The 22,169-nt window shown below is 39.1% G+C and overlaps 1 protein-coding gene across 14 annotated transcripts in view; it reads left to right on the forward strand.

The window, feature by feature from the left end:
• The window catches only part of SLC7A2 (solute carrier family 7 member 2), an 87,318-nt gene that overhangs the window by 49,186 nt on the left and 15,963 nt on the right, over positions 1-22,169 (forward strand). For 7 of the 14 annotated variants that reach the window (XM_028481248.2, XM_024131447.3, XM_028481250.2 and 4 more), the window contains 5 exons: positions 8,798-8,900; positions 10,414-10,619; positions 11,639-11,805; positions 12,774-12,882; positions 15,230-20,301. In XM_028481248.2, coding sequence (XP_028337049.1) covers positions 8,798-8,900; positions 10,414-10,619; positions 11,639-11,805; positions 12,774-12,882; positions 15,230-15,426 — 782 coding nt within the window. In that variant the 3' untranslated portion in view covers positions 15,427-20,301. Of the gene's footprint in view, positions 1-110; positions 248-8,797; positions 8,901-10,413; positions 10,620-11,638; positions 11,806-12,773; positions 12,883-15,229; positions 20,302-20,389; positions 20,518-22,169 lie in introns of those variants that run through there. The other 7 variants (XR_003677508.2, XR_003677506.1, XR_003677505.1 and 4 more) reach the window with 4 other exon arrangements.

Consider the following 22,169-nt stretch of genomic DNA (forward strand, 5'->3'; position numbering starts at 1 on the left):
TTTTTGCTATAGGTTCTGTACTTTAGTGTGTCCAGTCTTTACCAGTATATACTCATCTAGAATAATACTTGTAATAACTCACATGTGGATTATGAATTTTTCTGTTCTAGTCTTCTGGGTTCCTTGTTTCCTTTGCCCCGAATTCTGTTTGCCATGGCCCGGGATGGTTTACTGTTTAGATTTCTTGCCAGAGTGAGTAAGAGGCAGTCACCAGTAGCTGCCACATTGACTGCAGGGGTCATCTCTGGTAAGCTTTACAAACATAGGATTCTTCAACATTGGACTTGAGCATTTTATGCGCATGCATGGACTTATAAAGAGGGTCTGCTTGCTGTGCATGTAAGTTAAGAACAAAATCACTGATAAATTAGGGTACGAATATTGGAATCACATCTGCAAATTGTGGTGGTGGTGCTCTACCGAAATTCATAACTGACCCTTTGGGATTTGGTCCTATTTCATTATCTTAACCTTTGGGGCTTCTAACAAATGTGCAAAGGTTTGTAATGGTTCTTCACTATATATCAGCTATCAAATACTTTTCAGATCGATGAATGACCACATAAAATTATTTATTGACACACAAAATATTAATTAAAGAATGATTACTTAATACTTGAATTGTTAATTAAAAATAATGATTCAATATTTTCTTTTTCGTCCAGGATTTAAGTTAAATATTGCTAAACGACCATAGGAGTTTTGAAAAGCTAAAGTTTACCCATTCTTAATTAAATATAAAAATGTCAAAGATAATTTATACTTGGTCATTGTTATCACTGCCCTCAGTATGATGGCTAACCCCACTTCCTGGGCCATCATGGTTCTCTAAGAGTTACTAGTACCTATACGGTCATAAACCCCATTAGGAATCTATTTTTCCTTTCAACAGTTTTGATATTAAGTCATGTTAAAAAAAAAAAACTCCATTTGCCTACCTTTCGGCACATCATAATATCCACGTAAAATGCTTTTGGACAGATTCTTTTTTTTTTTCTTACAGTTCTTTTTAATTTTTTTAATACATCTTTATTGGAATATAATTGCTTCACAATGCTGTGTTAGTTTCTGTTGTACAACAGAGTGAATCAGCCATATGTATACATATATCCCCATATCCCCTCCCTCTTGAGCCTCCTTCCCACCCTCCCTATCCCACCCCTCTAGGTACTCGCTTGCCAAAGCACCGAGCTGATCTCTCTGTGCTATGCTGCTGCATCCCACTAGCTATCTGTTTTACGTTTGGTAGTGTATATATGTCGATGCTTCTCTCACTTTGCCCCACTTTCCCCCCTCCCCCTGTCCTCAAGTCCATTCTCTATGTCTCTGTCTTTATTCCTGCCCTGCCACTAGGTTCATCAGCACCATTTTCTTTAAGATTCCATATATATGCATTAGCATGCGGTATATGTTTTTCTCTTTCTAACTTACTTCACTCTGTATGACAGATTCTAGATCCATCCACCTCACTACAAATAACACAATTTTGTTTCTTTTTATAGCTGAGTAATATTCCATTGTATATATGTGCCCCATCTTCTTTATCCATTCATCTGTTGATGGACATTTAGCTTGCTTCCATGGCCTGGCTATTGTAAATAGTGCTGTGATGAACATTGTGGTACATGACTCTTTTTGAATGATGGTTTTCTCAGGGTATATGCCCAGTAGTGGGATTGCTGGGTCGTATGGTAGTTCTATTTTTGGTTTTTTAAGGAACCTCCATGCTGTTCTCCATAGTGGCTGTATCAATTTACATTCCCACCAACAGTGCAGGACGGTTCCCTTTTCACCACATCTTTTCCAGCATTTATTGTTTCTAGATTTTTTGATAATGGCCATTCTGACTGTGTGAGGTGATACCTCATTGTAGTTTTTATTTGCATTTCTCTAATGATTAGTGATGTTGAGCATCTTTTCACATGCCTCTTGGCCATCTGTATGTCTTCTTTGATGAAATGTCTATTTAGGTCTTCTGCCCATTTTTTAATTGGGTTGTTTGTTTTTTTGATATTGAACTGCATCATTTCTCTAGGAGGTGGGTCTAAAAAGATCTTGCTGTGGTTTATGTCAAAGAGTATTTTTCCTATGTTTTCCTCTAAGAGTTTTATAGTGTTTGGTCTTACATTTAGGTCTTTAATCCATTTTGAGTTTATTTTTGTGTATGGTGTTAGGGAGCATTCTAATTTCATTATTTTACAGGTGGCTGTCCAGTTTTCCAAGCACCACTTATTGAAGAGGCTGCCTTCCCTCCATTGTATGTTCTTGTCTCCTTTGTTGTAAATTAGGTGACCATATTTGCGTGGGTTTACCTCTGGGCTTTCTATCCTGATCTATATTTCTGTTTTTGTGCCTGTACCATAGTGTCTTTATTACTGTAGCTTTGTAGTATAGTTTTAAGTCAGGGAGCCTAATTCCTCCAGCTCAGTTTTTCTTTCCCAAGATTGCTTTAGCTATTTGAGGTCTTTTGTGTTTCCATACAAATTGTAAAATTTTTTATTCTAATTCTACGAAGAATGCCATTGGTAGTTTGATAGGGATTGCATTGAATCTGTAGGTTGCTTTAGGTAGTATAGTCATTTTCACAATATTGATTCTTCCAATCCAAGAACATGGTATATTTCTCCATCTGTGTATGTCATCTTTGTTTCCTTCATCAGTGCTTTATAGTTTTCTGAGTACAAGTCTATTGCCTCCTTAGGTAGGTTTATTCCTAGGTATTTTATTCTTTTTGTTGTGATGGTAAATGGGATTGTTTCCTTAATTTCTCTTTCTGATTTTTTGTTAGTGTATAGGAATGCCAGAGATTTTTGTGCATTAATTTTGTATCCTGCAACCTTACCAAACTCATTGATTAGTTCTAGTAGTTTTCTGGTGGCATCTTTAGTATTTTCTATGTATAGTATCATGTCACCTGCAAACAGTGAGAGTTTTGCTTCTTCTTTTCCAATTTGTATTCCTTTTATTTCTTTTTCTTCTCTGATTGCTGTGGCTAGGACTTCCAAAACTATGTTGAATACGAGTGGCAAGAGTGGACATCCTTGTCTTGTTCCTGATCTTAGTGGAAATGTTTTCAGTTTTTCACCATTGAGTGTGATGTTTGCTGTGGGTTTGTCATATATGGCCTTTATTATGTTGAGGTAGGTTCCCTCTATGCCCATTTTCTGCAGAGTTTTTATCATAAATGGGTGTTGAATTTTGTCAAAAGCTTTTTCTGCATCTATTGAAATGATCATATGGTTTTTGTTCCTTAATTTGTTAATGTGGTCTATCCCATTGATTGATTTGTGTTTATTGAAGAATCCTTACATTTCTGGGATAAATCCCACTTGATGATGGTGTATGATCCTTTTAATATGTTGTTGGATTCTGTTTGCTAGTATTTTATTCCAGATTTTTGCATCTATGTTCATCAGTGATATTGCTCTATAATTTTATTTTTTTGTGATATCTTTTTCTGGTTTTGGTATCAGCGTGATGGTGGCTTCATAGAATGAATTTGGGAGTGTTTCTCCTTCTGCAGTTTTTTGGAAGAGTTTGAGAAGGATCGGTGTTAGCTCTTCTCTAAATGTTTGATAGAATTCACCCGTGAAGCCATCTGGTCCTGGACTTTTGTTTCTTGGAAGATTTTTAATTACAGTTTCAATATCATTACTTGTGATAGGTCTGTTTATAGTTTCTAATTCTTCCTGGTTCAGTCTTCCTGGTTCAGTACCTTTCCAAGAATTTGTCCATTTCTTCGTGGTTGCCCATTTTATTGGCATATAGTTGTTTGTAGTAGTTTCTTATAGTCCTTTGTATTTCTGCGGTGTCAGTTGTGATTTCTTCTTTTTCATTTCTAATTTTATTGATTTGTGTCCTCTCCGTTTTTTTCTTGATGGCTCTGCTAAGGGTTTATCAATTTTGTTTATCTTCTCAAAAAACCAACTTTCAGTTTTATTGATCTTTGTCATTTTCTTCGTTTCTGTTCCATTTATCTCTGCTCTGATCTTTATGATTTCTTTCCTTCTACTGACTTTGCGTTTTCTTTGTTCTTCTTTCTCTAGTGGCTTTAGGTGTAGGATTAGGTTGTTTATTTGAGATTTTTCTTGTTTCTTGAGGTGAGATTGAATTGCTATAAACTTCTTCTTAGAACTGCTTTTGCTGTGTCCCATAGGTTTTGAGTCATCGTGTTTTTGTTGTCATTTGTTTCTATATATATATTTTTTATTCTTTGATTTCTTCAGTGATCTCTTGGTTATTTAGTAGTGCACTGTTTAGCCTCCATGTATTTGTGTTTTTTACAGTTTTTTTTCCTGTAATTGATTTCCAATCTCATAGTATTGTGGTCAGAAAAGATGCTTGATATGATTTCAATTTTCTTAAATTTTCCAAGCCTTGATTTGTGACCCAAGATGTGATCTATCTTCAATCTATCTGCTCTGTTGTGTCTAAAGCTTGTGTTTCCTTAGTTATTTTTTGTTTGGATGATCTGTCCATTGGTGTAAGTGGGAGGTGTTAACGTCCCCTACTATTATTGCGTTACTGTCGATTCCCTCTTTCATGGTTGTTAGCATTTGCCTTATGGATTGAGGTGCTCCTATGTTGGGTGCATAAACATTTATAATTGTTATATCTTCTTCTTGGATTGATCCCTTGATCATTATGCAGTGTCCTTCCTTATCTCTTATAACAGTCTTTATTTTAAAGTCTATTTTATCTGCTATGAGTATTGCTAATTCAGCTTTCGTTTGATTTCCATTTGCATGGAATATCTTTTTCCATCCCTTCACTTTCAGTCTGTGTTTGTCGCTAGGTCTGAAGTGGGTCTCTTGTAGACAGCATATATATGGGTCTTGTTTTTGTATCCATTCAGCCAGTCTGTGTCTTTTGGTTGGGGCATTTAATCCATTTATATTCAAGGTTATTATCTATATGTATGTCCCTATTACCATTTTCTTAATTGTTTTGGGTTTGTTTTTGTGGGTCTTTTTCTTCTCTTGTCTTTCCCGCCTAGAGAAGTTTCTTTGGCATTTGTTGTAAAGCTGCTTTGGTGGTGCTGAATTCTCTTAGCTTTTGCTTGCCTGAAAAGCTTTTGATTTCTCCATTCAATCTGAATGATTGCTGGGTAGAGTAATCTTGGTTGTAGGTTTTTCTGTTTCATCACTTTAAGTATATCCTGCCACTCCCTTCTGGCCTGCAGAACTTCTGCTGAAAAATCAGCTGATAACCTTATGGGGATTCCTTTGTATGTTATTTTTTGCTTTTCCCTTGCTACTTTTAATATTTTTTCTTTGAATTTAATTTTTGTCAGTTTGATTAATATGTGTCTTGGTGTGTTTCTCCTAGGGTTTATCCTGTATGGGACTCTCTGTGCTTCCTGGACTTGGGTGACTATTTCCTTTCCTATGTTAGGGAAGTTTTCCACTATAATCTCTTTAAATACTTTCTCAGACCCTTTCTTTTTCTCTTCTTCTTCTGGGACCCCTATAATTTGAATATTGGTGCGTTTAGTGTTGTCCCCGAGGTCTCTGAGACTGTCCTCAGTTCTTTTCATTCTTTTTTCTTTATTCTGCTCCTCAGCAGTTATTTCCACCATTCTGTCTTCAAGCTCACTTATTCATTCTTCTGCCTCAGTTATTTTGTTATTGATTTATTTCTAGTGTATTTTTCATTTCAGTTATTGTATTGTTCACTGCTGTTTGTTTGTTCTTTAGTTCTTCTAGATCTTTGTTAAACGTTTCTTGTATTTTCTCAATCCATGCCTCCATTCTATTTCCAAGATTCTGGATCATCTTTACTCTCATTACTCTGAATTCTTTTTCAGGTAGATTGCCTATTTCCTCTTCATTTATTTGGTCCTGTAGGTTTTTACCTTGCTCCTTCATCTGTGACATATTTTTTTGCCATCTCATTTTTTTTTTTTGATGGGTGGGATTGTGTTCCTGTCTTACTGGTTGTTTGGCCTGAGGCTTCCAACACTGGAGTGTGTAGGCTGTTGGGTAGAGCTGGGTCTTGGTTCTGAGATGAGGACCTCCAGGAGACCTCACTGTGATGAATATTCCCTGGGGTCTGAGGTTCTCTGTTAGTTCAGTGGTTCAGACTTGGAGCTCCCACCACAGGAGCTTCAGCCCAACCTCTGCTCATGAACCAAGATCCCACAAGCTGCATGGGATGACAAAAAAAAAAAGAGAACAACAACAAAGAGTAAAAAATAAAATTAGCTAGGAAACTAACAGATATGTTAGAAAGAATATAAAAATAAAAATATAGGTGAAACAACTTTTGGAAGGTAAAACAGAACCACAGTAGTAAAAAAGAGGAGGAAAAAAAAAAGGTGGAAAAGGCCTTGGCTGTGGGGGCGGGACTTAGGTGGGGGTGGGGTTTTGGCAGTGGGTGGGGCCTATGCTTAGGACCCACAGGGCTGGAAAAGGCCCTGGTGGGGGGTGGGGCTTAGGCTCAACAGAAGGGGTCCTGGCTGTGCCTCTGGTCTCGGTGGGGGACCCGGCCTGAGAGTGCAGCAGGCCTCTTGGTCCGAGTCAGAGGGGCAAACACCCTCTGCTCCTCTCCTGCTCCTCCGGTCCTGGAGGGCCCCTCCCGCCTGCCTCTCCTGTTCTCCCCCGACGTCCCTCCTAGCCCCCAGGAGCAACACGGCCTGGAGGGGCCCTCTGAGGGTGTAGGACCTGCCTGAGAGCCGGGCCAATTGGGCAGGGGAAATTCTCGCATTCCCCCTTGATCCGAGTCCCTGAGGGTCCCTCCAGGTGTGGGAACCCCTCCCCCTTCTAGCCACCCCTCTGGGGCACTGGTCCTGTCTGGCCTCCACTTCTCCTCCCCCCTCAGTCCCCCTATGTCCTACCGGTTCACTTGGGGGTTCCTCCCATCTCCTTGGGTGTCAAGGTCTCCCACCAGCATCCAGCAGGCACCCTAGTTGTCCAGATTCTTATTCCATATGGAAATTTTCAAAGAGATTTTACAGATCAAGAGAATGGCCTTAAAGCCCCTGTTATATGGAGGAAGAGAAAGACTTTAGCCAGCTTTATAGATAAAACAATAAACACTCTTGGTAGTAGAAATTCAAACCAAAAAATGATAATTTTGTTGATGCTCTGAATTTTGGGGAAATTAGATTAGAGAATACTAATGCTTAATTATGTATGAAATGGGATTCTTTCAGAGTCAGAAAGTTTTTGCCTAAACAACTGCACTTTATAAATGTTTTGTAATAAATTTGGCGCTTTATTAGATGTATGTTGGGAGGTCAAATCACTTATTTTCTCAGTACTTAGATTTCTGCCCCCATAAAATGAAGCTTGCACTAGATGATTTAAGGCCCACTTTATGATTAAACAGTGCATTATGATATTAAAGATAGTTCATAAATCTTGACAAAGGACAGCATATTTTATTTACTCCATAAAAGCTTTTTTTTTTTCCAGTAAAATCTTGCCCATTAATTCTCTACTATGTATTCAGAATTTTTTAAAAAGTACTCTTCTTCCTTCAGGAAGAATTTAATTTGACAGCATAATAAGATATTGAAATTAATAATTAAAAGAAGATAATTGTAGCATTTTTAATGCTCTAAAATATTATATTCTGTTATTTTGTAGTCCCACATCTTGCTTTGCTTGTTTTTAACTTAAATCAGAGAGCTTGTATGGATAATTAATCATTTTCTTCTGTTTTGGCTACCTTGTTTTGGTTATCTGTGGTTCTTACAAAACATATTAAAATTTTAATCTGATGTATAACTATACTAGCAATGGAGATTTTTCAAAGTAAGGCATGGGGTGTACTTAAAGAAACAATGTGCTATTATAGAAGGAGCACGGGCATGTTGGTTTAGCTGGAACCCCGCTTCTACCTGCTAGTTGTAACCTTGTTAAGTTAGCCTGTCTATAAAAAAGAGGATAATAATCGTGTTAAGTTAAACCATGTGAAATTGCTGGGGTTTTGTTTAAAAACAGTCAAATACTGCGCTATAAAGCTGAATCTAAATAATTTCCCCTGTCTCATAGGATTATTGAATTGAAGATAAATGGAGATCATAGAGATAGAAAGCTTGCTGAGGTGTCTGGAACACCCCATGAGTGGAATGTGGTGTTTTCTACTTATTATGATAGGGACAACTATTTGGTAAATTCAAGTTAATATCATCACTATTTTGATGTTTCAATGGAGAAAAAACATTGCTAAGTGCAAGTTGACCATTCAACTGTATAAATTTTAGTTTGCCTCTTAACATTATTGGAGCCTGGGGACGGGCCACAGATCGCTCAAATTTAGTCGGATTGTGTGGTTTTAATCAGAGTAGAATTTAGCCTCTATCAGAAACATAATTTAATTGGACATTATTTTATTCTGTAGAAGATATAACTCAGAATGCAGATGGGAATTAAAATGATTATATAACATCTATAATGCAAGCTCTTCTGTTCAAATTCTTTTATGTTTTTTTAAAAAGGAGCAAGCCAGTATTTCCTAGCAGTGTTTTTCTTCTGAAACATCAAAGGAGAGTATTCTGTCATATAATATTTTCACTCTTTGTCAGGCCAATATTTTTTAAGTAATTAAAGTAGATGTGTTTTGTTAGATGTGTTTGTTAGATAGGCAGCTGAGGGTTTTTGAAGTTTTATTAGCAGTTTGTATGACCTAAAGAACATCTTATTAACTGTGAGAAATACGCTTTCTACACTTTGACTTATCATTGGCACTAAAACAAAAACGTGCCCATCACTTATCCCTGACTTGAAAGTTATCAACTGTGTGGAATTTTCTCACAGGCTGTTTTCTTCACTGTTCTTTCTTTTCCCAATAGCTGTGATGGCATTTCTTTTTGACCTGAAGGCCCTCGTGGACATGATGTCCATCGGCACCCTTCTGGCCTACTCTCTGGTCGCAGCCTGTGTTCTCATCCTCAGGTGAGTTGTCCTCATTGCCAGATGGTTCTGAAGAGTGTGTGTCACGTGGGGCCCGGGAAATAAAGAAAATTAGGGCTCACTGACCTTGCTTTCAAGGAGCTAGTTGTCTCACAGAGGTGAGAGGCCATAGACATACAAACATGAGTACAAAGCATAATTAGCATACTTGGTCCTTAAGCAAAGAATCAACTAAAATTGATAATTACCAAAGATAGGCCTAATCTGTGTGAACAACAAGTTCTCATAATGTATAAAAACACTTAAGAATACTATATTTTTAATCCCAGTGATCCAGCTGCTAAGCTTTTATGCTAAAGATTTAATCAGAGGCACACACAGATATATGCAATAGTGAAAAAATTGAACTAAGCTGAATATCAATAGTAGAATAGTTAATAAAATAGATAATCAACAAGGTCCTACTGTGTAGCACAGGGAACTATATTCAATATCCTAAAATAACCATAATGGAAAAGAATATGAAAAATAATATATATATATATATAAACAGACACTTTGTTGTATACCAGAAACTAACACAACATTGTAAATCAACTATACTTCAAAAGAAAAAAATAGAATAGTTAAATAAAGAAGGGTATATTTATTCAGTGGACTCTTCTAACAGCAAATAAAATGATATTTAATTATATGGAGAAATATATCATTTTCTGGATGCAAAGCTATATGTAGCATCTGAATTTATTTAAATAGTAACATACATTTACACGAAGAAATGATTTTTGCATGTATATACACATATTTGCATTTATACCTGGCTGAAATTGTACCAAAATGCTAGCAGTGATTCATACTGAGTAGTGGTGTAATGGGTGGCTTCAATTTTCTTCTGCGTACCCCCCTTTTTGTGTATTTTTTTCCTCAGTGAGCATATTTCTTCTTTGGATGGGGGACAGATGTTACTTTTAAGTTTAACCAAAGGCTGCTCAGAGGGAAAAGCCCACACTGGGGCGACTGGGCAGATATTAGGAATTGAAGCAGCCTGATATCTTGATTCCAGCTGAAGAGGAAGAGGATTAGTAATAGAGGAGAATGGGTAGGAGGTGGCTGTATGAGATGAGGGAGATGAGGCCAGAGAGACAGGTTGCAGTGAGGCCTTTGAAGGCCAAACTGAAGGCTGTACTCGGTAGCTGATATTTAACCAGAGTTTCTGTGCTATTTTTGTGAACTGCATCTCCTTTAGACATAGACATTTCCAGAATAATCATCCTATTGTCACACGTGCCTTGCTTTAAAATGTATCTCTCTTCGGCATCTAGTGTCCATAACTTTCTAATCAAGTGGCTATCAGAGGAAATTCAGAGTTGCTGCAGATATTCTACTGAGCAGGTGTGTGGCTTGCTTCAGTACATTCTGGGGCTGCAGCCACAAGACGTGTGGATTTACTGCACCAGCTGTGAATGGAAATGTCTCTCTTCGAGTTTCAGATGCTCGTTTCATTTGGACCAAGTGTCCGCTGAGAATAAAGACACATGCCTTTATTTGGGAATAGGTACCAGCCTGGCTTATCTTACGAGCAACCCAAATATTGTCCTGAGAAGGAAGCTCTGGGATCGTGTGCCAACACTGCCTCCAAAAGCGAGTCCCAGGTCACTGTGCTGCCAGGACAGGGCTTCAGCCTGCAAACCCTCTTCAGCCCCTCGCTTCTGCCCACAAAACAGTCGGCTTCTCTCGTGAGCTTCCTGGTAGGATTCCTTGGTAAGTCCCCTTCACTGTGTACATTATAAAGACCCAGCAGGTATATGTAGGTGGAGCAGGTGTGATGTGAAAGAGGATGAGAGAATACGTTAGCACCACCCTCAGTCCTGAGATTTGAACCTAACTGGTCACTGGTCATTGAGATCATCTCTATATTAGCAGGATAAATTGATTATGTCTTGGTAATTGAAGAAGAAAGGAAGAAGTTCCCTAAGGTGAGAGTGGCAGAAGTACAAAATTGGTCCATTTTGTCAGCTGCTAGGGTGCTTCCTGTGTGAAGCAGAGTACACCTGGCAATAACTGAACGGAGGCCCAAGGAGACTGCGAGGTAATATAGCACATCCTGTTTGCTCACCCACAGTTACGTAATCTGCACATTTTCAGCAACACTTACTAAGCATCATCAGTGCGGCAGGAACTCTGCTGGGTACTTGGGATATCAAGAGGGACGGTCCTTGCTCTCACTGGGCTTTGCAGAGCAGAACTGTTGGTGGCAAGCTAAGAGCAGTACAGGTTTCTCTGAGAGCACATAGGAGGGACCCCTAATGCAGACGTGATGGTCAGAGAAGGGTGGGTGGGCGGTGATGTCGCTCTCTGAAATAGGGAGAAAAGGTGCAGATCATATATTATTTGTTTACATAAACAGTCAGTGTTTACAACAGCTGAACATGAACAGACCTGCTTTTCCCATTTGAAAAAAGGGAAGTAGCCACCCCGGACAACACCCCATCCATCCATGTGATCTCATCTGAGACTGTAGCCCATGAGCCGAAAGGCAAGATGGTAGCGCCCAGAGGGGAGACTGGCTTCTAAGGGGAGACAGTCATGAGTAAGCAAGCCGTGTTTCTTAAATCAGGGAAATTAGCCATTTCTTCCCAGAATAAGAGTGAAGAATCTTAGTATTTGTCAGAGTAGATCTATAAAGAACTTGATGTCTTATCAAAATAGACTCTTTGAACATAGGAGTCTGAGTGAAGGGCGTGTGCTGATTTTGTTTCCCGAACATGTCACCTTTGCAGCATCTCTCATCCTGGGCCTGAGTGTTTTGACCACGCATGGAGTCCACACTATTGCCAGGCTGGAGGCGTGGAGCCTCGCTCTTCTTGTGCTGCTGCTTGTTCTCTGCATTGCCATTGTGCTCCTCATTTGGAGGCAGCCTCAGAATCAGCAAAAAGTAGCCTTTATGGTACGTGTCATGAGGATTGGAGATCCTAAATATTATGCACGTTTTCTCTTGTACATTAGTTTTTGTGAATTGTTTCTTTAAAGAAAAAAAAGCACTTCTGTGCTTCCCTGGTGGCACAGTGGTTGAGAGTCCGCCTGCCGATGCAGGGGACACGGGTTCTTGCCCCGGTCCGTGAAGATCCCACATGCCGCGGAGCGGCTGGGCCCGTGAGCCATGGCCACTGAGCCTGCCCGTTCGGAGTCTGTGCACCGCAACGGGAGAAGCCACAGCAGTTGAGAGGCCCGCGTACCGCAAAAAAAAAAAAAAACAAAAAACCACTTCTGATGACGTCAACCATCACTCTTGATGGTTAACAAGAGTGTCACAATTCTTTGAGATGCTCCTTTTTGTCTAAAGTATTCTTTTCAAAAACTTGAATGTGCTCCTATCACATTATTCTATATAATAGTAAACAAATTTCTTGTCCGATATTCTGAAGTATCAGAAGAATAACTAGAATATTTTATTTTAGAAATTCAGTACCCTCCCAGGAAGATTATTTCCACCAAAAGCCCTTCCACTGCAAGTGAAATTGTCTTGTTCCATTTGAACTAAGAGCAGGATCCCCCTGAGATACCATGAGTAGCCAGAGTTCCAGAGGCATGCCCTGTGGATATCTGAACTAAACCGGTAAACCCTAAACTAAACTAAAGCCTGAAACCAATTGCATCTTGGTGACGATGCAGGTGTTAGCAGGCTGGATAAATCCTCTGTTGCTTTGGGCTGCAGTAAACAATGTGAAATATGGTGTTCCTTTTAGTATTCTCAAGATGAGTGGTTTTTATTCCGGTTGTCCTTTTTGTGAGAATATAAACTTACTGACACAGTGTGCAAGTATGTATGTCAAATTAGTTGCCACCATGTCGAAATAATTTGGGGAATGTGCTTTCAAAATCTGAGTATATTTAAGAAGATATTTCCCCCCTTAGGTTCCGTTCTTACCGTTTTTGCCAGCCTTCAGCATCCTGGTGAACATTTACTTGATGGTCCAGTTGAGTGCAGACACCTGGATCAGATTTAGCATTTGGATGGCGCTTGGTAGGTCTTCTAATGTTTTCACTTTCTGAACGTGCGCTCTCTTTTTCCGATGTCATGCACTGTGATTAGAGAAATGCATCCACTCCCCCTTCCTAGAAATAAAGGCTTTTTTTTTTCCGTTTTTTCCTTTCCCAATTTTTAGAACAACTGAGTGCTTACTTTTCCAGATACTTTTTAAAAATTCAGTTCTCCCAGTAGCCCTGTAAAACTCTATAGGTCCTATTTTTTCTAACTTCTTGAGTGAGAAAAATGAAGCCCCTAAAAGTCAAGGGATCTAATTTGCAAATGGCATCCCTAGAGTCTGATTCCAAAGCCAGTTCCTTCCAGAGTACCAGTGGATTTCTGGCAACATTTTGAATGTGCTTATATCAAGAAATTTCTTTTCTGATTATCAAAATGCCTTGGGGTGGAATTTGGCATTACATAACATGAATGAGCTTATTTATATCTATCCTGCACTGTTCTTCATCATGACTTCTTCAGTTTCCTATGTGAAAATTGACTTAGAAATGAAGAGTTTAACTTTGTTGTAACTAAAGCATTGAGCACCAACTGTCTTTAAAGGGTGAAGTGAAGTGGCTGAAAGGTGAAGCAGTGAGAAATGAGAGCTAAGTCTGCATTGGTTTTGGTGGCCCGAGGAGTTTGAGAGTTGATGCTTTTTGACAGTCCTCCCATTAGCTTAATAAGAATGAATCTCTTATTATGAATGAATGAATCTCTTTTGTGGCTGTAAATTAACTTAATTTCAATCTCAAGCCACCAGCCCACTTGAGTTGATAGGAGATTTAACCTAGTCAGTTTTGCCCATCCCACCCCATACCCACACTAGAGTTTCGCCCATATTGGGGGGATCTGACACTGTGTCAGGGAATTGGGGTGCATCAAAGGTTATCTCTCCATGCAGGTTACTCTAGAGTATTCTCTCTGTTACTGTGGCCACTTCTGATAGGTGGCTCTGTTGCATCAGGGCCAGGATTCTGAAGGGAATCACTTGCCAGTCGGCTCTGCCCTCCATAAAGTACCACGAAGCATTCCTTTGTGATCTTGCCACCTCCCCAGGTGCTGCCAGGAAGCTGAGCCCAAACCCCTGGCGAACAGGACCATAGAACTCTCTCCCCTACTCTGAGCCCAGAAGAATCTCTTTGTAATCTGGTGGAGAGCTTCTCTACCCTTCCTGCCTTTCCAAAAACCACTGCTGTGGTTGAGAGTCTGCCTGCCGATGCAGGGGACACGGGTTCGTGCCCCGGTCCGGGAGGATCCCACGTGCCGCGGAGCGGCTGGGCCCGTGAGCCATGGCCGCTGATCCTGCGCGTCCGGAGCCTGCGCTCCGCAACGGGAGAGGCCACAGCAGTGAGAGGCCCGCGTACCGCAAACAAACAAACAAACAAACCAAAAAAAAAAAAACCCACTGCTTCTTTCTCAAGTTGTAGCTCACTGAGGTTTAATCGTGTACTTGACCTTGGTGAAGAGCACGAACTACAGAGCCAGACTCTCCATGTTTCAGTCCACCCCTGCCATTTATTAGCTGTGTCACCTAGGCCATGTTAGACCCCTGCTTCTGTGCCTCAGTTTCTTTGTAAAATAGTGATAACAGTACCTTTATTTGAGGACAAGGAGGGTTGGATCTTCAAACCTCTAAGGACATGAGAGGAAACAGAATCACTCCTAATAACTGGACATACCAAAATACTCATTGGTAGCCCGCTTCCCATGATTTTACATGGGAAAATTATAATGCATTTCACATCAACCCAAAACGCTCAACCAATTTTTTAAAGTATAGCTAAAATACAGCAAAATGCCTACATATCTTGCGAGAATACTTAAAAGATTTCCCTCTGATCCCCACTCAGCATGGCTGTTAATAAACAGTTGGCTTAGTACACAGTTCTTCATCCTCTCCTGGTGACAGTAACGTGTGTAAGGCACACCCACGTCCCCTGTTCACACAGGGCATGCTTTCCAAAATATCTGACTGTGTCTTTGTTAACCCATCACTTGTTTGGGGGATGTATATGAGATTTTCCCCCACATATCCTTTTGTTTAAAGTGTAGTGTTGAGTGTTGAGAAAGTAAAAAAAAAATTTTTTCTACCTAAACATCTGAAAAATATTTATTGAAAAAAACACGCATATAAAGATTGCAGGTTAAAAAGGAAGAAGCACATTCTACTGGGAGAATGTTTGTCAGGGACCTTTTATGGGATATCCTGTACTTGCATTCTGTCCTTCTAAAACAGCGCAGAAAGAGAAGGCAAAAGGCACTATTAAGTTCTGTATTAAATTTTCCATATACAAACAGCCATTTTCTGACACACCTAAAACACTGATTTTTTTTTCTCTAAAAGGTTTCCTGATTTACTTCGCTTATGGCATTAGACACAGCCTGGAGGGTAATTCGAGGGATGAAGATGATGATGAAGATATTTATTCAGACAACATTAATGCAGCGACAGAAGAAAAATCTGCCATTCAAGCAGATGACCATCACCAAAGAAACCTGAGTTTACCTTTGGTATTCCATGAAAAGACCAGTGAATGCTAGTACCTGCAGGAGCAGAGCTGGTCCACAGTCTTCACGTACGTATCCTACATGGAGTGAACCATGACGGATGCCATCATCATGCTAGGTTGTCATCGGTTTGCTGCAGACACAGTTCACCCTAATTTATACTTACTCACCTGGACAGCACCTCCTCAGATGGTGAATTATGCATCCAGGGAAAACACCCTGAGCTCGCTCCTCAGTGATGAATGTCCCCCAATAGTGGGACTGTGGGAGTGTGTGTGTGTGTGTGTGTGTGTGTGTTTGTATGTGTTGGGGAATGTCAATGTTACAAGTTGTTGGTGTTTTACTATTATTGTATTGCATTTTTCCAGTGTTGTCATTAATCGGTAGTCTATACTGCACATACTGAAATGGAGATAATCATGGAATAGAAAAACATTTTGTATGTGCTGGGTGTGGTTGGGGAAATAGCGGTTGCTTTTCCTTATTAGGCTTTATTAATGTCAAGTTAGAACATGCTAAAAATGCATTTACCCATCACAGTGTCTGTCATTGGTCTGGAGTAAGAGGAGGGGATAGGAAATGAGCCTTTTCTACAACTTATAATGCCAGCAGTGGGTTTAGTACAGACTTTTCTTCCGTAAGGTGTGACAGTTTGCCAAAACCTTCACCAGTAGGAGCGTTCGTGTCTGCCGTACTGCGCAGGGCAGGAGTGGCCCTCTGTGTCATCAGATGTCAGGCACCCCTTTGAACTGCTGTCTTCTTTGGGAACAGTGGTCCTTAAATGTGAGGCCTTCACCTTCTGTGAATGATATATTCCCCCCTGCCCTGCCCCAGTCCAGCAGGGGCTTGAGAGAGGTAGTGTGACCTACTGGGACCCTTTGTGCTAGAGAGTGAACGTGGTCCCCGTGGGCAGGAAGCTCGTGTGAGTGGCAAAGATGAGGATATGTTTGAAGATCAGAGTAGACGTGTGCCTGGACAAGTAGACCCCCAAGCACCCCTGTTTTAAAAGTCAGTTAAAATAAGCCAGTAGAATCTCCCAGATCGCACAATTGGTGGAATGATTTTCCATTACTTAATAAATAATCACAGTTCAACTTTTTTTTCTAACTCAGTAGCAAATTCTCTTTCTACTACATGCAAAAAAAAGGAAAAAATGAAGGGATACAAGAAAAGAAAATTCCCCTATTCTGATTTTAAAGTGCCTATTCAGTTATTAAAGGGCATTTGACCCAATTTTAGGGGTTCAGATCTAATTTGCCTCTGATGTTTCTTTTGGAAACAGGGATGTGTTTCTTTCCCCATCCCATAAATTGTTTAGCACTTTTAATTTTGAGGAAATAATTTGTTTTTAAATGTCAGATTCTCTAATTACTGTATTTTACTTTATAGTGTTCTCTAATAGTGGACTACTTAGCTGCAGTGTGTTTTGCTTCTCATGAATTATTTTTCTTACAAATAATTATATGGTTCACTAGATGAGACTGAGTCTAAACACTTACATATGTATGGGTTATATTTCCAGGAAGAACATTATCCAGCCCAGGTGACCAGCTTAATCCAAAGGCAAGGAAAACATTTATTTTCTGACAGCTTTTCCAAGAGATGTCACTTTATTTTTTTCATTAAAAAGCAAGTTATGATTATGGAGGAGTTTATTGTGATTAAATATCCAATAAACAGGTAGAAGGCCTGGGTTTCTGGCTGCTAGTGTTGTAGCATCTCTGACATAGAACTCAGTACTAACATTCCACAATTTCCAGGGTGCACACGGTAAAATCTGAAGCCCAGAATTCTTTTAAGCTGCATGTTTTACTGGAGAGGAAGAGTTGGCTATGCAAGGGGTAAAGTATTTCTGTAAGCACTGTGGGCCTAATCATAAGTCCTTGCTGTCATTGCAATATACTGAGAAGCCCTTTTTTTTCTGAATTCATTCTAGAACAGGCCCTTCACACAGGGAACATGAAGAATTTCATATGTGAATATTAAAACTTTTACTGTAACAATATCAAGAAATTTGTTTAGAACATGACAGGCAGCTAAAACTATTATGCCCACTGTGTTCAATTAGGAGCAGAATTTAGTTAAAAATTATTTTTCTACCTTGAAACACTTTACAAATACAAATGTCTATGAAAAGATGCTTTGTCCGTGACTATGCTTTTTTTCTGTGAAAACTCAAATGTATGTTCATATGTATGTGTGAGTGTGTATATATACACGTATATATATGTGTGTGCATATTTCAAACGTCAGTGTAGAAGTCAGCTGGGTTTAGGATGGGGTTTGGAAATAATACTGTTGTCTAGATTTTAAAAACCCAACTGATGGAGAAAAAATAATGTTTTATATTGATAGGTATGCTTATGCAAAATTTTTAGGTTTTAAACTATTTTGAAATATATAGCGATTTTATATGTATAATATTTTCTATAGATAGATTCTTTAAGAAAGATATATTTATAATGTTTCTAATATGAAATCACTGAAGTCTGGTACATTATACCAGGAGCTTTATAATCTGAAATGGAGTTGGGGGCGGGGGCATTAGGGGATTTCTGTTTATTGTTTCTGCTGCACCTTTTCTGACATTTCTGTCTTGGTTTGTGCTTATTAGGAAAAGCCAGTACTACCAGGTCTTTTATCACCTCTCTGTTCCTACATTTGAATTTATAACCTTTTGAACAAAATGTTGTTTTTACTTTCCTAGGATTACCAAAATGTTCTGTACAGCTTTTACTAGTAATCAGTCACACTTATATAAAGTCCTTTCCATAAATTAAAAAATACATATACATTCTCTTAATTGTGACTGAGTAAAAACAGCTTGAATTACCTTTCTTTTTTGCACTAGGAAATATGCTCTCTGATCTCAGTGAGAAACTTTAATAATAGCACCTTTATTTTATACTCTTAAAAAAGAAAGATGATTTGTGAATAACCATACAAAGGCCATGCCTACCCTACATTTAATTAGGTAGCTGTACAAATCCAAGTTTAAAAACTATTTATGAGAAAATGTAGAACTTTTTGATGTATACTGAAACACAGAGTACTGCTTAATCACATTTTCCCCAGAGATGAATATCAAGAAAAGACCAAAACATCATTTGAGGTATATACATTAATGAAGAACTAATGATGATAGCTATAAAACTTTACTGTTATCAACCACACTTGATAGAAAATATGTTTCAGAATTACCTTCCTTTAAAAGACAAGGGCCTGTCTTCTTCAAATTTTTCTGAATAAAAGATTTTTAAACTTCGTTTATTTTAAATATTAGCCAAAATGTCTTCTAAGTACTGTGTATTTACAGGTAGATGTTAAAATCTTTTGAATTAGAATTTGTATTTACCAAACTATTTTCAAAACATATTTGAATGCAGGGAGAATAAGGAAAAGTAATCGCCCGCCAATGCTGATAGTGCCAGAGGGAGCAGATTAGTCTTAACTTTGCTTCCTCTTAGATCAGCATATTCTGAGATTATAAACCACGTGATAAAATTGTGCCAAGATTCCAACTCTTACTTACCTGTGACGTTGCTTCTGATGTTCTCTGTCTCAGTTTCTCCTGATGTGCTTCAAGCGACAGTGCAATTCAAACTAAAAACACAACGTCCACAGAATTTTAAAGGATTGGGTTTAGAGTGTGCATCATGGAATATTAATATTCACATGATCAGTGTGAATTTCTTGGGGGGTTATGATTAACTGGGCTTTTTGGTTTGTTTTTGGTTTTTGTCTAGTGCCAAAATAGTGCCTTCTCCGTATATTTTCTACCTACATTTTCTTACTTGTCCTAAAATATCAAGGGAAAAAGTACCAAAGTTCACGTAGGAACTAATGCCATCACAGGTCATTTTTCAGACACGTAGATGTGAAAATGAGGTTGCTTGACTTTGTTGTTTAGCTGAGTTTTTTTTTATCTCCTTGTATAATCATATTTAAACAATTTTTAATGGCTTTCTGGTTTCTGAATTTTGAGAGGCGTGATCTGTTATTGTTGTGGTTGTTGGTTTAGTGGTTGGTTTTTGTAACATTATTGTCTATATGTACACAGTTTAGTCATGTTCATTTCAAATGTGTTTTGTTATGGCTCAACCCGATTGGCAACCCTGTTTGCTGGGAGCACTGTCTTAGCTTTTATTCCTCACGGCTGAAGCCACTGCCATAATCTCTGGCCTTAAAGAGCTTTCACTGACCACTGACAGCAGCTCCATGGGGATCATAACCAGGACCCTGGGTCAGGCAGGCTGCAAAGTATGAGCGTCTATAGCTACCCCGTTGGTGGGGGCTTGTGATGACAGGGTAGGATATGAAGTGAAAGACTTCACATGAAACTAAGGTAGTTTGGGGTCCTTAATTTCAGCCCCAAATATCCCAGGAGTACAAGGTAAATGATAAGGACCAAGGAACCTCTATGACTCATGGAAAGGATGGCTGCTTCCTGGAACTGGCACCACTGCAGTTTCTGCACCAGCACTAACAGCCATGGGCAGGAAAGTGCGTAGGCCTTGGCACAGTTGGTAAAGAACCTTGTGTTGCCAACAGGACAGGTTTCTCTGGCCCGTGCCTGGTTAACAGGCTTTCCATCTTTGATGCCCGATTGTTTCATTGCTTTATTTTGTTATCATTGTACTTAATAGAAGCTGTTGATAGGGCCTAAAACCCTGCAGAAATTCTATGTCTGTAAAAACCAACAGATACATTGGTCTTATGCGAATATAGAGTTTTTTTTGTGTAGTAGGTAATTTTAAATTTAAATGTCTCTAATGATAATCAGTGTTCCTTATTACTTATAAAGTTGGATTATTTTGTAGAATTTGTAATGAATGAAAACTGCTGCTGCTTTACCACTGTAAAATACGCTTTCTAACATGACCATGTATTTTTTAAATAAATTTTAATACGACCTATAATAGTGTAGTATGCATATGTATCACACCTACCAAAAGCATACATTTCACACTTAACTAATTTAAACTTTTTTATTTAGGAAGCTTTACAGCTCAGAAATATATCAATAGTACAATCTAAATGGAAACAAATCTACTGTTGAGGATATTCACCTGGCAGCCTACCGTATGACTACCAAGTCCTATAAAATACAAGAGATGTCTTCAGGTATACTCAATCCTCATGGCACATTCCAAATAATATCAGTGGCGCCTGAAGCATGCCATCCCAGGACCACACATCTGAGATCCTACCACTTCAACTGCCATTTATTTAATGGACCAATCTCTTTGACATTGCTTTTGTCTGCAAGAAGCTCCTTGATATTCTCCTGACCAAATCATAGCTTTTAGTAATTGGTGATCGGTTATGTATAACTAACAGAAATTTTTTAGGGTATAGTGAATAAATATTTACCAACCTCAGCCCTCTTTACCTTTTGATGGGGAGGAGTCAAAGAGTTTTCTAACATGGGTCTAAGTTACTTAAAATTGGACATCTCCTCAATTAGCTTGTTTAATTTTGAAATGTCATTGTGTACACACTTAATGGCTATTGGTTTTTATAAATTGGAGGGAACACCATGGTGAACTGAATAAGATTTAGTATCAATTTAGCCTGCATTAAAAACCAAGCTAACACAGCAAAGTATTTCCCAAATAGAAGCCTAAAACCTAATGTAACTAATTGGTGGCTTGATTATATTGTTAACTAGGTTTTGAGGCCCCCCCTCTGTGCTGGCACCATGGGATCAGGCTGCAAAGTGTGAGCAACTACAGCTACCTCTGTTGAGTGGGGTCTTGGGATGACAAGACCCCAGTTGTCGGGCTGTTGGTCCAGCCAGGAACTTCTGGACATAGGACCACCATCTCCTTAGTGTTCTTTAAAGAAGGCCACTGATAGACTTCCATTTTAGGAAGCCAGTAGATTGCTGAGAGACTGTGCTGATAAGTCCCCATCTGTCTGTGTGGAAAGAGTGATTCATTTCATCCCATAAAATATCTCCAAAAAATTCTCAAAGGACATAAAATAACCATTATCCCATTATCTCAACTTGTCTTTCAAAGTAGGTCAAAGTATGGGTGAAACTATCTAGAAAGAAACTCAGCTCAATACTGATTTACTCACCCGAACGTTTCTTAGTAACAGGTTCATAGCCAACTCTTAGATATTTTTAGGTATCAGAGATTCCAAAAGTCATAGTCTCTGGTAAAGAATCCCTGTTACTCTCTACTAAGACTGGAGCAGTCAACATGAAGATAGAAACACAAGATAGAGACTTCCCTACCCAGGAGAACCATACAGCTCAGGGTAGGGCCAAATCTCCATGATGGAGAGCAAGCTCATTTCTGGGCTCTGCATTCGCTAACCCACAAGGACCACAGCCTCGTCATGATTCAGGTTTCTGGGGTTCCCCAAAGGCTGAGTCTCCAGGTCTCCAGGATCTTTCCCCATCCACTCACTAATGCCTGATATTTCTTCAAGCAAAAACCAAGAGCTTCACTGCCCTGGAAGAAATCAGACTTAAAATGTCAATATTCTTGGAACATTGACTTCAATTGGCCCAAGTTGTAAATGACTGACAGCAGATGCTTTTCAAAAAGTGAGCATTTAGAGCAAGTAAGCAGGAGAAAGCAAATAGGCACAGGACTGTTGAAGTAGGAAGGAGGACACCATTGAGTAAAGAAAGGCTAGGAGGGAGGTTTTCGAGTCATTTACATTTTAGCTGATAGTTGTCTGTCTTCCCCTAGCCATTTAGAGGCTCTCGTAACTAGCCAACAGGTGGAACATCTTTACAGCATGCCATATCCTGCAGCTAG

Source organism: Physeter macrocephalus, chromosome 20 (assembly GCF_002837175.3).
Source record: "Physeter macrocephalus isolate SW-GA chromosome 20, ASM283717v5, whole genome shotgun sequence".
In the NCBI taxonomy this organism is placed as follows: domain Eukaryota; kingdom Metazoa; phylum Chordata; class Mammalia; order Artiodactyla; family Physeteridae; genus Physeter; species Physeter macrocephalus.